The sequence below is a fragment of the Centropristis striata genome, chromosome 6 (genome assembly GCF_030273125.1).
Source record: "Centropristis striata isolate RG_2023a ecotype Rhode Island chromosome 6, C.striata_1.0, whole genome shotgun sequence".
In the NCBI taxonomy this organism is placed as follows: domain Eukaryota; kingdom Metazoa; phylum Chordata; class Actinopteri; order Perciformes; family Serranidae; genus Centropristis; species Centropristis striata.
The window spans coordinates 29,274,177-29,289,013 of record NC_081522.1 but is presented as its reverse complement, the minus strand read 5'-3'; the positions used below and the strand labels follow the sequence as shown (position 1 = coordinate 29,289,013).

Sequence of the window (14,837 nt, the reverse complement as noted above, 5' to 3'; positions counted from 1 at the left end):
ATGATGTCACACACTGTGACACGAACATTCCGTGCAATACACACCCATTATAATCTCAGAATTTCTCAAAAAATGATCATGGTCATTGAACAGGGATTGATAAAAAACTACATGACCTATCGAAACGTGGATTAATACACCAATACACAAGACTTGTGTCTACTGTTTAAAGTTTAAATGGAGTCTCTAGGTGAAATTATGCTGGAGAAGCACTGGTCCCTACAGCTATTGCTGTATGGGACCAGTGCTCGGTGCGATTGCCCCGAGGCCCTAATTACAACAAAATAGCTCATGAGAGTTTAAGAGCTGATATCTAGCTATTTTACATGGTTTTCTTGATAATAAAAAAAATCATTATCAAGAAAACCATTACTGAAATTACAACTCTTATGAGCTAGTTTTGTTGTTATCATTATATTTGTCCAAACAAATGTACCTTTAGTTGTACCAGGCATTAAAATGAACAATAAGCTGAAGAAAACAAGTTGGTCTAATATTTTTTTCATGACTGTATGTAGTTCTTTAGATAGCTTTCGGGGCCTTATTACTTTTTTTTATTTGTCCTCCAACTATGGAACAAGTTGTTAATAACTGAGCTGACAACATGATTCATCAGTGCCGCTCTAACTGTCACAAATCACTGTCGATTAACTTTTATAGACGTTTGTCAATCTGACACTGAGTGGGTTAGGTTTAGGCCCAAACACTACTTGATTATGATTAAGGGATGAATCTATAACTTCACACAACTTCCTCCTTTGCAAGATTTATGACTCTCATCGAAAGTAGTCACTAGAGGGCTTTGTCATTTCAACATGCATAAATTAAATTTTTAAGCATTTTGCAAAGCAACCAATGCTGCGATACTCTGAACAGTTTCAATCTTCTCTCGGTCACCTTTCTGGTGCCATATTTAAGAAAAATAAGCCTAACCCCTCAAGTGAAAACCTGATTGTCAGAATTGCTTACCTTACATCAAAATGAGAGTCAGAAGTCATAAACTGTTAAATATGAATTAATTGTAACCTAATGAAACTAAAGCGCTTTTTGTGGTGTTGCATTGAAAGTCCCTGGCTATGTATGTGTGTGTGTGTGTGTTAGTGAGGGAGTGACTGTGTGTGAGTGAATGTGTGTATGTGAGAGTGAGTGTGTGTGTTTGTGTGTGTGTGTGTGTGTGTGTGTGTGAGTGAGTGAGTGTGTGTGTTTGTGACTGTGTGTGTATGCGACTGAGTGAGTGTGTGTGTGTGAGTGAGTGAGTGTGTGTTTGTGAGTGTGTGTGTGTGTGTGAGAGTGAGTATGTGAGTTTGTGTGTGTGTAGTGGGCTAGTTTGTCAATATGAAGGTCTGTCTATAAAAAGGGGAATGTCCTCTTATCAACGTGAGTGTGTTAGGGACATTCAGTTAACTTTCTGGTCTAACTGGTCAGTCCCCTTGGAGAGTATTTAACAGTGTAGTAAGCCTCTGCAGATGTAAACACACACGTCTTTGTGTATATATGCAGAGCAGGGACTGATGTGTCTCAATTTTCTCCTGAAATGTTCAGAAAAGGTTCAAAAGTTCAAAAGCCAGCACCGTTTGATGGTATGGGAATGTGTTAGCGCCCATAGCATCATGGGTAACTTGAACATCTGTGAAGGCTCCATTAATACTGAGAGGTACGGACTGGTTTTGGAGCAACATATGCTGCCTTTCAGACGTCTTTTTCAGGGATGTAAGTGTTGACTTTGCAAAGACACATTCTGCCCATGCTACAACAGCATGGCTTCAAAGGAAAAGAGAACAGGCACTAGTCTGACCTGTCTGCAGTTCAGGACTGTCTCCTACTGAAAATGTGAGGAGCATGCTGAAGCACAAAATATGACCACAGAGGCCTCAACTGACATATAGTCATACAGTCATGGAAAAAATTATTAGACCACCCTTGCTTTCTTCAGCTTATTGTTCATTTTAATGCCTGGTACAACTAAAGGTACATTTGTTTGGACAAATATAATAACAAATAAAATAGCTCATAAAAGTTTAACTTAAGAGCTGATATCTAGCCATTTTCCATGGTTTTCCTGATAATAACCAAAATCATTATCAAGAAAACCATGAAAAATGGCTAGATATCAGAACAAGACATTGAAGAAAACAAGGGTGGTCTAATAATTTTTTCCATGACTGTATGTCTATATGTCAGTTGGGGCCTTTGTATATATACACAAAGATATGGGTGTTTACATGTGCAGAGGCTTACTACACCGTTCAATACACTCCAAGGGGACTGACCAGTGGAAAGAAATTAAAATGAACAAGACATTGAAGAAAACAAGGGTGGTCTAATCATTTTTTCCATGACTATATATCAAGCAGGGATGGGAAATAATTTCAGCTACTGTTTGCAACTGAATGGGTTGTAGATCAATAGTTGTGTGTCTTAGATATGTTAGCATAAGCTGATTTGGATTTGATATGGAACTGAGAAAATCGAATAACTGACGGGAAGGTGTCCTCCTCCTCAGCACTATGTGGCGATATGCGTTATTTCAGCGGGTTAATACAACATGGATGGTGATTTTGAGGGGCAGACAAGAACGCAAGGGTTACAGTAGTCTGTCTTCGGTTCGACACTTTGTGCCATTGCTACTGACCGGCTACTACACCGGCTTTCTTGTATTTTTTTATTTCCGGGGTCATAAGCCAGCAGATGCGCATATGCGTCGTCTTGTCATACATGCAGGCAAAAATCGAATTCCAATCGCACTATCTGGGTTTCTTAATCGGAGTTGGAGAACTCCAACATTAGTCGGACAAACACGTTTACATGCATGTCAGTTGTCCAGTTACAGTTGGATTAAGGCAATAATTTGTTTTTTTAAGTAAGTACATTTACATGACACTTGAAAAAAACAAATTATTGCCTTAATCCAACTGTAACTGGACAACTGACATGCATGTACACGTGTTAGTCCGACTAATGTTGGAGTTCTCCAACTCCGATTAAGACACCCAGATAATGCGATTGGAATTCCATTTTTGCCTGCATGTATGACAAGACGACGCATATGCGCATCCACCCCCATGCTGGCGTATGACCCCGGAACAAAAACATCCAAGAAAGTCTGTGTCGTACCCGGTCAGTAGCAATGGCACAAAGTGTCGAACCGAAGACGGCATTCCAGAAATTCCTACCAGATTAGTACAGCAAGCGTGCTCTTGTATGGAGGGATGTGTTGGCCGTCTACTGTGTCAACGGTCAACGACACTACAATACCTTGTTTATCTCTCGCTCAGCCAGCCAACAGGAAAGTAATGCCATCCACTCATCCACAACGGTATTTACCTACATAACTCGTTTTTGTGTATTGGCTGTAAACAAACGCATATAATTCTCCGAGCCAATAAATCTTAAACTAATCTTATGTTTAGCACATTTATTTTTAGACACATTCTTTCTGAGGAATGTTTTATCTACATGCGTCCTAAAAATGTTTGACAGTGGATCTTTATGCAGCACGTACTCCTTTTGTCTTGCAAAAAAAGCAGGGAAAAAAAAAACAGCCAACCGATCCTCTCTTTATCAAAATAGTTTATTTAGAAGGCTTTTGTCACAAAAGACACATTTTGTCTCTAAATGTCCCCGTTCCGCCTCTTACAATCCAACTAAAAATGTGACTCAAATAAAACATTGGTTTATCTCTTAAGAGCTAAGAAGAAAACAAAATGCCGTAGATTAAAAAAAAAGAAGAAGCAATACTTCACATCACTGTTGTCTATAATCATACGCTTTAAAGAATTGGATGACTTGCTATTATTGTACAAGGTGTGACAGCGAATACTGCCCTAAAACACAGAACACAGACGAATCGTTGGTTAAACATGGGGCCCCCTCTGAACAAACCCTGGGCTCGTGATCGGTTGCAGGGGGGCGAATACGGATGCTCAAGAATCTGTAGATTTATACGAAGAAGTGTTGTGAAGCCCTGGAGTGGTCGGTAGGCTGAGGGCTGACGCAACAGTCACACCGCTCCACACGGAGGAAACTAAAGAAAAGATGTAAGAACAAGACGATAAAAGGGGGCAGAGAAAGACGGACAGAAATAGTAGATTCAATGCGTATGAATGTGTAATTCATCACGCCACAGAGGAAGATGCTTCCAGAGTGAGCAGCAAGTGATCAAGTACACCTTACTACCCTTCTGTTTCTGTACTGGAAAATCTACACAAATACACTCCATTCTTGAGGTGTCCCTCCCTCACCAAATGCCCAAATGTTTCCTCCTGTTTCTAATTGATGAAACTGGGAAATGAATTGGGAAACTGCAGCCGAGACATTCAAAGACTTTTAACGGTGCTTATGTCAGGCATATGGGAGTGAACAACACTAGAATGGAGCAGAGCCAAACCTCTCTGAGGGCAAACAAGCAGATGGTGGTTTTTTTCGTGGAGGTCACATCCTTTTCACTTTAACAACAGCCTTTATACATGAACCATACAACATTTTTTACATGTCCGTTGAAGGCAGGGGGAAACACTCTCAATCCCACGGCCCTCACTGTTGCCCAGGCTCAAGAGGCTGCGCAGGCAGACTGGCAGGCAGGCGAACAAGCGAGGAGCGGCCTTTTCCGTTTATTTGGCGGGGATCTTTGCTCTTTTACGGGCGATGGCGTCCTCCACAGCCTTCAGCTGTTTCAGCAGCTCCTCGCGGCGGGACAGTGTGTTGCTGGGTTTGTTGGAGCCCGAGCTGGAGCCGGAGCCTGAGGCGGCGGCCGAAGCGGAGCCCGGGGCGCTTGGCTTACCCGAGGGCGCTGCTGGGCCTTTTCCAGATGACTTGGGGGGCGGTGACAGAGGACGTTTTCTGTGCAAGAGAACCAAGAGTCAGAATCATGTTGAAACTCATGTCAGCTTATACATCCAGGTAGCATGACACAACATGTACTGGGGATGGAAATAATTAATCGATGATCGATTAATGGTGGTTAAGAATTTGGTCGATCACGTGGTATTTTAATCGATCGGTGTGTTTTTTAATTTTCAGTTTGCAAACTGAAAGTTGCAATAACAATTATAAAGCACAGAAATGAAAAAGAGTATTAATTTGAGCAAAACTAGCTTACTGTATCAAACCTTGCTAGCATTAATTAATAGGTTTAATTTGATCTAAAACTTATTTAAACACAAAACACATTTAAATATGCAAAATTACTGTGAAAACTAACCTCATAACTCTAAACGCTAAAACATAAAACAATGAACTCCTTGATGTTATCTTCACAGTATAATCTCACTTGACTTAGTTTTAGATCGACAGGATCAAGTATATTTTCATCCATTTAAAATAAAAGCGTCCGTTATCAAAATAGGCTTTCGCATAATACTGTATATATACATTTTATTTTGTGCATGTATGCATGCAGCGATTAATCGATTAATTGATCGGTAACGTTATAGATAATCGAGTTGGCAGGATTCTTCTAAACGTCCATCCCTAACACCCACACACTACCCACAGCAACAATAAAAATAAGCTGTTGTGAAGAGCTCACTTGTGCCCGGTCACTCAGTTTGTGAGGACAGCAAGCTCCAGGCAGATTGAAACAAGTGCTATACTCCTTCCTTTTCTTAATGATGGATTTAACTGAACTCTGTGGGATGTCCAGTCAGTTGGACAGTTTTTGTAGCCTCTCCTGACTTATATTTTTCAATTATCTTTTTAGTTTTAGAGTTGCTTGGAGTGTTTTTTTTTGTTTTCATGTTGCAATTGTAGCAGGAATAGTGATGAACCAGAGACTGGAGCTCCTAGACACATGTTTTATACTACAATCACTTGACACACATCAACTGCACTCAAGTGATCTCCATTTCACTAACTGTGACACTGCTGCATCAACTAGCTGGAACTTTGTTGAATTAGGTAATTTACTTTAAAGGGGATGAATACTTATGCAATAATTTACTTTACCTTATGCATTTTCAACTAATTTAGATTTTGTAAAAAAATCTGTTTTCACTTTGTTATTAAAGAGGGTGTTTTTTTCTTGTCAAAAAAGCCAAATTACATTGACCATGATTTCATGTGTTAAAGTATATAAAAAAAAAACATTTTATAGGCATTGTGATGAGATTTGCAGGCATGACTAACATACATATTAGTGCTGCCTCCTCTAATGGAAAAGACACTCAAGTACAAAACTTTTGTTTTAAAATTAAATTTCCTTAAAGGCCATCATATTTTGCCTTTTGTGATATATTTATTTGTATATATTTTCACTGACATATATGCAAGATGACGACAAATTCTGTAACCTATCATGGAACCTAATATGACTCAAAATAAAGTCATTATTGAATCCATATTAATCCCCCATATCTGAAGAGAATCTATGCTATTACAAAGCATTTCATATTGGGAATATGTGCAAGAACCATGAAATGAATTTTTTTTGCAGGGGTGGCTAATTTTTGTGTGGTTCCACTTCTGTAGCATGTTCCTCATTGAGCCTAAAAGCTTGTGGTCAGGCACACTCTGAAAGCCCTGATGTGTTTGGCATAAATAAACAAGATCACTGCTGGTGATAAAACCGACTAGAATTTCCACACCTTTAGCTGACCGCCATTTGACTTCTGTTTTATAGGATAAAATGTCAAAGAATAAATATCACAGCCCAGCAGCGTTAATGTGCTAAAGGTTACACCAACCTGTCTCCCTGGGGGGGCATGGGTCGGGGCCCTTGGCCTCTGGGCCGATCCATTCGAGGGGAGAGTGGGGGTCGGCCAGGCATCCTTTTATCACGGCCTGAAAAACAACAGTATTAGAGTTACTGAGGCTGTTGATATTTGATGGTTGAGATGCATGGCATTTGGCTACAAGTTAGTAAATAGAAAAACAAATTGGGGTTACCCTGGACAACAAAATCTCTCAACAGCTGTTAGACTTTTCATGCAATGTCTCTACTTCCATCATGTTTGAGGTAAATACGGATGTGGTCTCATGTTGCCTACGCAACAGAAATTTAGTGGACAGAATGGAAACTGAATAACCCTGTACTTCCAAATCAGAAACAAGAAGTTATCAAACTATGGAGACCTTAGTGACGTTTGTTGTTTTGTGCAGCCCTCTGTAAACACTAATGAGTGACCTAATGTACGAAGTAGGAAGTAGGTGAAATGGGTTAATCTTTCCATTGACCAATTATAATTTGCCTGGAATCACTTAATTTTTTCTTAGCAAAATACATTGGTTCCAGCTTCGATGGAAATATTTGATGGCTCTCAATGTAGTTTAAATCTTATCTTTGGGTTTTTGACGGTTGGTTGGACAAAAACAAACTTTATTTTAAACAAATTTGTCTGGTGATGCCAGACTAGGTTCTATGGGTCCCCACTAGAGTCCCCTTTACAGACAGGCCCACTTTTTAAAAGTATTTTTTTTCGGGATGAAACTTCTTCCGCTTGGCTTAATAACTGTAATCAACATATTAAAATGAAAATGGTTAACTTCACATACTTGCACTTGAGAGGAAAAGAACAAACAACATTGCACAAAATATTGATTGAAATGGAATGATGAAATAAAAAAAATAAAAACAATGTTTTTTCGTGATTTTCTGGTGTCTGACACATTATCGCTGTTCCTGACAAATGAACATAACAGGAGGGTTAATAATAAGAGGTGGGAAAAAATGTATACAGCATAGTATCGTGATATTTTGCGTGGCAATATTATATCGATTCAATGCAGCCAAGAATCGATATTTAGTATTGTGGCGGGCCGTCAGTCCGGAAGCCATAGCGTGTCGGGTAATTGTTAAAATAACGATGCGAATTTAGGCTTTTTTTTGTTTCATTCAAAAAACTTCAGAGCAGTGAAGCTTAAAGTTGAGGAAAGTTTGATAAAACGCTGCAGTTGTTGTCGTCCATACATGTTTGATATCAGTTCAGTTCAGTTTGACTGAATACTTTGTTGGTCAGTCTGTGGGTTTGACTCTCATTGTGGAGAAATAAAAAGACTGAAGTGAGATGAATAGACTGAGAAGTTTCTCTTATTTGATAAAACAATTCTTGATTGAATTTAATATTGTGGACACAGAATGCAGTTAAACAGTTAAATCGTAATAAATTGTATCACAAAATGCTTAAAAATCGCAAAATCGTATCGTGGGGCCTCTGCGGATTCACACCTCTATTAATAATCCCATGCAGTTTGGGGTAAGAACCATGACTTTATTTTGAGTGCAGTTTAAATGTAATATTTCTGCATACTTTGGTCCTGAAATGGTCTAAAAATTGCAAACATTGGATTCAATGAACCTAATTGTATCAATGGGTCATTTTAGTTCCCACAGTAGCCATTTCATTGTACTGAGACTATTTATTGAGCTAGCACTATCAAATGGCTTGCTGTGACTCAGCCTCATGAAAGTTAATCACAAACTACAGACTACAGCCTATATTGACCATAAGGGGGTTTCTCAGCAGTTTAGAGAACAAAAGTGCTCGTCATCCAGAAGTTAAAGAATTCTCCAAAATGTCAAAAGTTTTAGAAACAAAACATGGATTTTTCTATGGTGATACTCAATGTGTTGGTGTCTTAATGTGTTATTCTGGAGGAAATGTTAGCACCAAATCTGGGTATCTGGGTATTAACGCAAAAATCTACGGGAAATAATTCAGCATTGCAATGACCCTCATATACTCCCATTATAATGTTGGAAGCCCTTATATACTGTCACAACTTTTACAACATTTTATTGACTATTTTTATTCCAGATTAATGACCAAGAACCAAATGAAATTGTTTTTTAAGCTGTTAAATGCTTCGCTATGTTAACTAGCTACAAACAGTCACTAACATTTTTTCCCTGAAAACAGCTAAAAATGTAAGACTAAACCAGACTGAATGTGTGGTCCCTGAAACCAATACTACTGTTAATCACAAAAAGCTACTTCCTGTCACTAAACAATGCCGCTTTCAAAATAAGAATATGCAGTCATTAAGATCAGTGTATATGATGGAATAGTGGCATTAGAATGTGTGAGAGGAAACCAAATTTGGGCTTTTATGAAAAAATGTTTTTCAGGGGGGCTCCACTGTGTGGCTGCTCCATGTCCTAATGGAAAGCCCTGTTGACTGTGAAAAATGTTATGTGATGTGTTTGCTCACATTTAGCTCTCAAAGTGGATGAGATTGATCACATTGTACTTAAAAATGTACAAAATTTTCTCCCGGGGCAGAGTCAAGAGTAATTTTTTTGTATTTGGCAACTGTTGGGATTTAAGATTGAATTACTTTTATTAATCCCACAATTCAATCTCTGCATTTGACCCATAGTTTTTTAAACACAAGGGAACACACCATGCAAGCAGCAGTGGGCTGCATATTGCTGCGCCTGGGGAAAAATCATACTTTCTATATATTTTTCAGTATTTTGTAATATCATCAAGAATATCGTTATCGCTAAAATACCCAGAAATATCATGATAATCTTTTAAGGCCATATCGCCCACCTCTAAGGTCCATGTGTACTTGGAACTGTACTGGAATCAGATCCAGGAGAAGAGGTTTAGGTCTGGTGTGTATTTGTGTGAAACAGTAAAAGATGTGTGGATGCTGGCATTCACCTCTGTCTGGAGACATGGCCATTCTCTTGCTGAGGGGGGATCCTGGCCGGTCTTTGTCTGAGGGCAGGTACCTCTTTCTGTTGCCCTTATCTCCCTGCTGCTGTAAAAAGCACAGCACATATGGAATTAAAAAGGGCACGAAGCAAGGTCAAACTGACTTATTCTACATCTGAGTGCAAAATAAATAAATAAATAAATAAATCACCAGAACAATTAAACTTCAAGTAAGTTGCATATATATATATATATATATATATAGATAGATAGATAGATAGATAATGTCCTTTAGAAAAAAATATGTCTACTTTGTTTCTCATCAGTATGGAATTAATTTGGCTAAATTATGGGAAATGTTTGACAGATGGAAAAGGTTACATTTAGTTTGTTTAATCCATACAAACACCAAAAGGGAAAAACAAACAAATATTGTGGTTTTATGGAGGTTTATGTGTTGTGACTTCCTGGAGTGGACTACCTCTTGGAAAGAAGGAAATAAACATACCATATAAAATGGAAAGAGGGGCAACAGTTACCTTATTGAGAAGGGTGAGTTTGATGTCTTTGTGGGAACCTGAACCTCCATAGTTTCCTGGGGGGCCCATGTTGCCACTTGGGGGATGTAAATGGTGGCCACCCCTGCTACCAGGTCCTGATCTGGCCATGGGGTTTCCTCCTCTAGGTGGGATACCAGATGGGTCAATCTTCCTGCGGTCTTCCCTGAAGGATTCCTCTTTCTTTGATGGTCTCTCTGTAATATGTATAGAAAAACACATTTAAACATTTCTAATCTTATTAATGTTATACCTACTATTATACAGGTGCATCTCAATACATTAGAATATCATGGAAAAGTCCATTTCCAGTAGTTCAAGTCAAATCATTATAATTAGAAGAAATTAAATAAATCAAGACATAAAATGTTTAATTCTGTGTGTAAAGGATTACACACTAATGTGTTATTTCCACTTTTTTAATTGAATTACTAACTTTTCTATAATATTCTCATTTATTGAGATGCACCTGTACACTTTTCAATTGTCTACAATCTGTTTTTGCCTGTAATAAAACCATAAATGTATACATATTTATCTTAAGGACACAACTATGGTACTTGGAAAGGTAATGGAAAACAAACTTTAATTTTGCAAAATAAGAGTAAAAACTCTGCAAAAGTTATGCCATTCCACCAACCTAGTTTCTCTTCTCTAATGGAAATACTGTTTTTTATTCCCCAATTATTCCCAGTCAGTTTGAATTTTTTGTCTTATGATTGCTGTTAACTATACTTCCTGAACAGATATTTCATATTAAAAGTTGTCCAGTGACTCAGTCGGCATAATTCCTATATTTTCTAATAGGCTTTTACTTTATTTGTTCATTGTGGCAATAAATTTAGTCATGTGCATTATTTGAATACTGATTTATTACCAGTCAGGACAGCATTTGGATAGTATTTTATACCTATTCCTAGAGTTTGAAAGTGGTTGTGGTGCAAGCAAAGGCACTAGAAACAGGGAAGTGGCCATTGCCTGCCCCACTTGACACCAATGGCCTGGTGTGTCATGGCTGGTGTGGTCCCATTGCGAGGTGGTATCTGGTTTAAGAATTTACAATTTGTATTAGGGATGTGCGTTTGAAAGAAACCTGTCAACTTGAGCATCTATAATGTTAACGATCAATTAATCACTATGTTTTTATACTCCAGTATGTATAAAACATGCATACATGGGCAAAATAAAAGAAATATATATAAATATATATAGTGCTGTGCAAAAAAGCCTGTTTTGATAATAGACGATTTTATTTTGAAAGGACGAAAAGAGACTTCCTGTCGATCGTAAAACTAACTCAAATGAGATTATACTGTAAAGATAACGTCAAGGAATTCAATGTTTTATGTTTTAGCCCCCGAAGAGGCATGAGGTTAGTTTTGACAGTAATCTTGCATATTGCACATATAGTGTGTGTTGTGTTTAAATAAGTTTTGGATCAAATTAAAACTAGTAATTCATGCTAGCAAGGTTTAATACAGCAAGCTAGTTTTGTTCCAATTAATACTCTTGTATTTCTGTGTGTTTTATGATTGTTATTGCAACTTTTAGCAAACTGTAGCTTTATCCAACTTAATTCTCAGCTCATTGGTTTATTCACGTACAGCCACAGAACTAGACGCTTGGCCGTGTTTCAGTTCAGTGAGTACTGATAGGCAGTCATAGATTAAATTAAAATTAAAAAAATACACAGATCGATTAAAAGTTCCAGGTGATCGACCAAATTCTTAACGACCATTAATCAATCATCAATCAATTATTCCCATCCCTAATTTGTATATGTTGTGAAGCCTGGCTGCTGCATGGGGACTTTGAACTAACCTCTGACTTTATCTCTTCCATGTGGAGGCCTGTCCCTCACAGGCCCTCGCTCCTTGCGGGGGTGATTTGGTGTGGGCGAGCGTGAGCTGGCAGAGGACACCGGACTGGCCAAGTCAGCATACATGTCGTCTGAGTCCGCGCTGCGCACTGAGCTGCTGCTGGACGACGCCGATGACACCGACGACACGCTGCTCACACTTAGTGATCTGTGGCGAGAGACAACAGGTTGACCGTGACGTGCTGATTCTCAGTCACAAAGGGGAAGATAACTGAAGTACTGCACAGTTCTCTTTACACAACATGTCTACATGCATATGCACATGCAGTCATGGAAAAAATATTAGACCACCCTTGTTTTCTCTTTAATTTATTGTTCATTTTAATACCTGGTACAACTAAAGCCAACAACAAAAATAGCTCATAAGAGTTTAATTTAAGAGCTTATATCCAGCCATTTCCCATGGTTTTCTTGATAAAGATTTTGGTTATTATCATGAAAACCATGGAAAATGGCTAGATATCAGCTCTTAAATTAAACTCTTATGAGCTATTTTTTTGGTATCATTATATTTGTCCCAATGCATGTACCTTTAGTTATACCAGGAATTAAAATGAACACGAAATTGAACAAAAAGCGTGGTCTGATAATTTTTACGGTGACTGTAGATACACATATCCTGAATAATAAGTATAATACCTGGATTTCCTGGAGGATTTCCCAACAAAGACAGCACATGAAAGAGAAGAACACAGAAGCCATTACACATATTTAAAATACTGAAAATTCATATTCATATTTTCATTAAAATATCTAATGTCTGATGATGAATGCAAGATATAAATAAACTACAAGTCTGATAATATCAAAACCTAAACGCAGCTAATTGTAATGGCTCTAATCTATTAAAATCCCAGCTTTCTGCATGTACTATAAGATCAATAACAACTCTCTAAAAACGACTTTTTGGCACACTGCAGTTCTGCTGACAATAAGGGGATTCACAGCAAGTACCTGGACTTTCTGGATCCAGAGCGCGAGCGTGAGAGGGAGTTGGAGGAGGATCTGGATCTGGAGCTAGAACCAGAATAACTGCTACCACTTCCACTGACACTCCCACTCACGGTTCGCCTGGAGGAGACAGACACGGAAGTGAGAGCACGGCAGGTATTTAGTTTTTTTTAAGAAATCAAAACCAAGGTGTACTACTTCTTCATCAACAATCACACATCAGCACATTTGGACATGCGAATATGAAAGATGAAATGGAGAAGTTGTACATTTATTATAGACCCTATTCTCTCCAAACATAAATACCCTGTTCTTGGTACACGTGTACAACCTTTGTGACACTTGGTTTCATCAGCTGCTTCTTTTCCCGTCAGTGAAAAACCCCAGTTTCACCACCCCTTAACAAGAGCCCTGACCAATCAATACGAGCCACAAGGTAGTTAGGGTTAGAATCATGCATTCCAATGTGTGAAGTTGGAGTTAACTGTGCAACCAAGTGCACACTAGTAGGGATTGGCGTTTGGAAGAAACCTGCCAACTCATCCATCTATAATTTTAACGATCAATTAATCTCTATGTTTATATATAAAATCAGGCATACATGGGCAAAATAAAAGATATATATATACTACTATGTAAAAGCCGGTTTTGATAATGGACGCTTTTTTTTTGAAAGAACAAATAGAGACTTCCTGTCGATCGTAAATCTAACTCAAGTGAGGTGATACTGTAAAGATAACGTCAAGGAATTCAATGCTTAATGTTTTAGCCCCCCGAAGAGGCATGAAGCTAGTTTTCATAGTAATCTTGCATATTTAAGTGTGTTTTGTGTTTAAATAAGTTTAGTAATTCATTCTAGCAAGGTTTGACACAGTAAGCTAGTTTTGCTCCAATTAATACTCTTGTATTTCTCTGTTTTATAATTGTTATTGCAACTTTCAGTTTGCAAACTGAAGCTTTATCCAACTTAATTCTCAGCTCATTGGCTTATTGATGTACAGCCGCAGAACTGAACGCTCGGCCGTGTTTCAGTTCAGTGAGTACTGATAGGCAGTCAGAGATAAAATAAAAAATAAAAAATACACAAATCGATCAAAAATTCCATGTGATCAACCAAATTCTTAACGACCATTAATCGATCATCGATTAATTATTCCCATCCCTAGGGTGAAGACAGCTAACTGTGCAACCAAGTCTTAACAACAGTGCACCGTAGTGTCAAGAAACCTTCCAAAGCAAACTATATGTTTCAGGGGTGGTCAAGATGAGTAAAAACCCAACAACCCAAAAGCTACACTGAGCTCTTGAACAGCAAAACACATTTCCTTCCTCTATCGCAGGCATTTCCAAAGCATGACATTGTGGCATCCCCCCTCAGACCACAGGCGTCCACTCATGCTATTCTTCTTTGTCTTACTTCAGTTCTGGGGGATAATCATATTCTAAACTTCCCATATGCTTTAGGGGTAATAAACAGGATGTATACTATTGTCATGGAGTAGGTTAGTAAGCTAAGGGCTATAATTTAAGCTCAATTTCTTTTAACCTTTTATTAGTTTACATTTGGTCAAAATAGCACCATTAAAACTAAGCCAAATAGCCAGACAGCCCATCTATAGACGAGTGGTATGACATAATTTACAAACTTTTTGTAATGGAAAGAATCACTTTCTCTGTGGGGCTTCAGAAAGCCAAGTTTGAGGAAAAGTGGAGATTGTACATCGCCCCAAAACACCCTTTTTTGTTTAATATTATGTAACATTCATTTGTTATTTTTAATCTGTTGTACTACTTGCTGTAGATGGAAACACCTCCAAGTTCTGTTCGCTTCTGTTTAGAACTAGAAAAAAATCG

General features: G+C 38.2%; 1 protein-coding gene across 1 annotated transcript in view; it reads right to left on the bottom strand.

The window, feature by feature from the left end:
• Positions 1-3,552: 3,552 nt before the first annotated feature.
• zc3h18 (zinc finger CCCH-type containing 18) overlaps positions 3,553-14,837 on the bottom strand; it is a 41,542-nt gene continuing 30,257 nt past the window's right edge. Inside the window, exons 14-20 of the mRNA XM_059335431.1 lie at positions 12,987-13,103; positions 12,672-12,680; positions 11,975-12,180; positions 10,136-10,350; positions 9,603-9,702; positions 6,681-6,777; positions 3,553-4,839 (exon numbers count right to left, since the gene is read on the bottom strand). Of these exons, the coding sequence (XP_059191414.1) occupies positions 4,611-4,839; positions 6,681-6,777; positions 9,603-9,702; positions 10,136-10,350; positions 11,975-12,180; positions 12,672-12,680; positions 12,987-13,103 (973 nt within the window). The 3' untranslated portion in view covers positions 3,553-4,610. The remainder of the gene's footprint in view (positions 4,840-6,680; positions 6,778-9,602; positions 9,703-10,135; positions 10,351-11,974; positions 12,181-12,671; positions 12,681-12,986; positions 13,104-14,837) is intronic.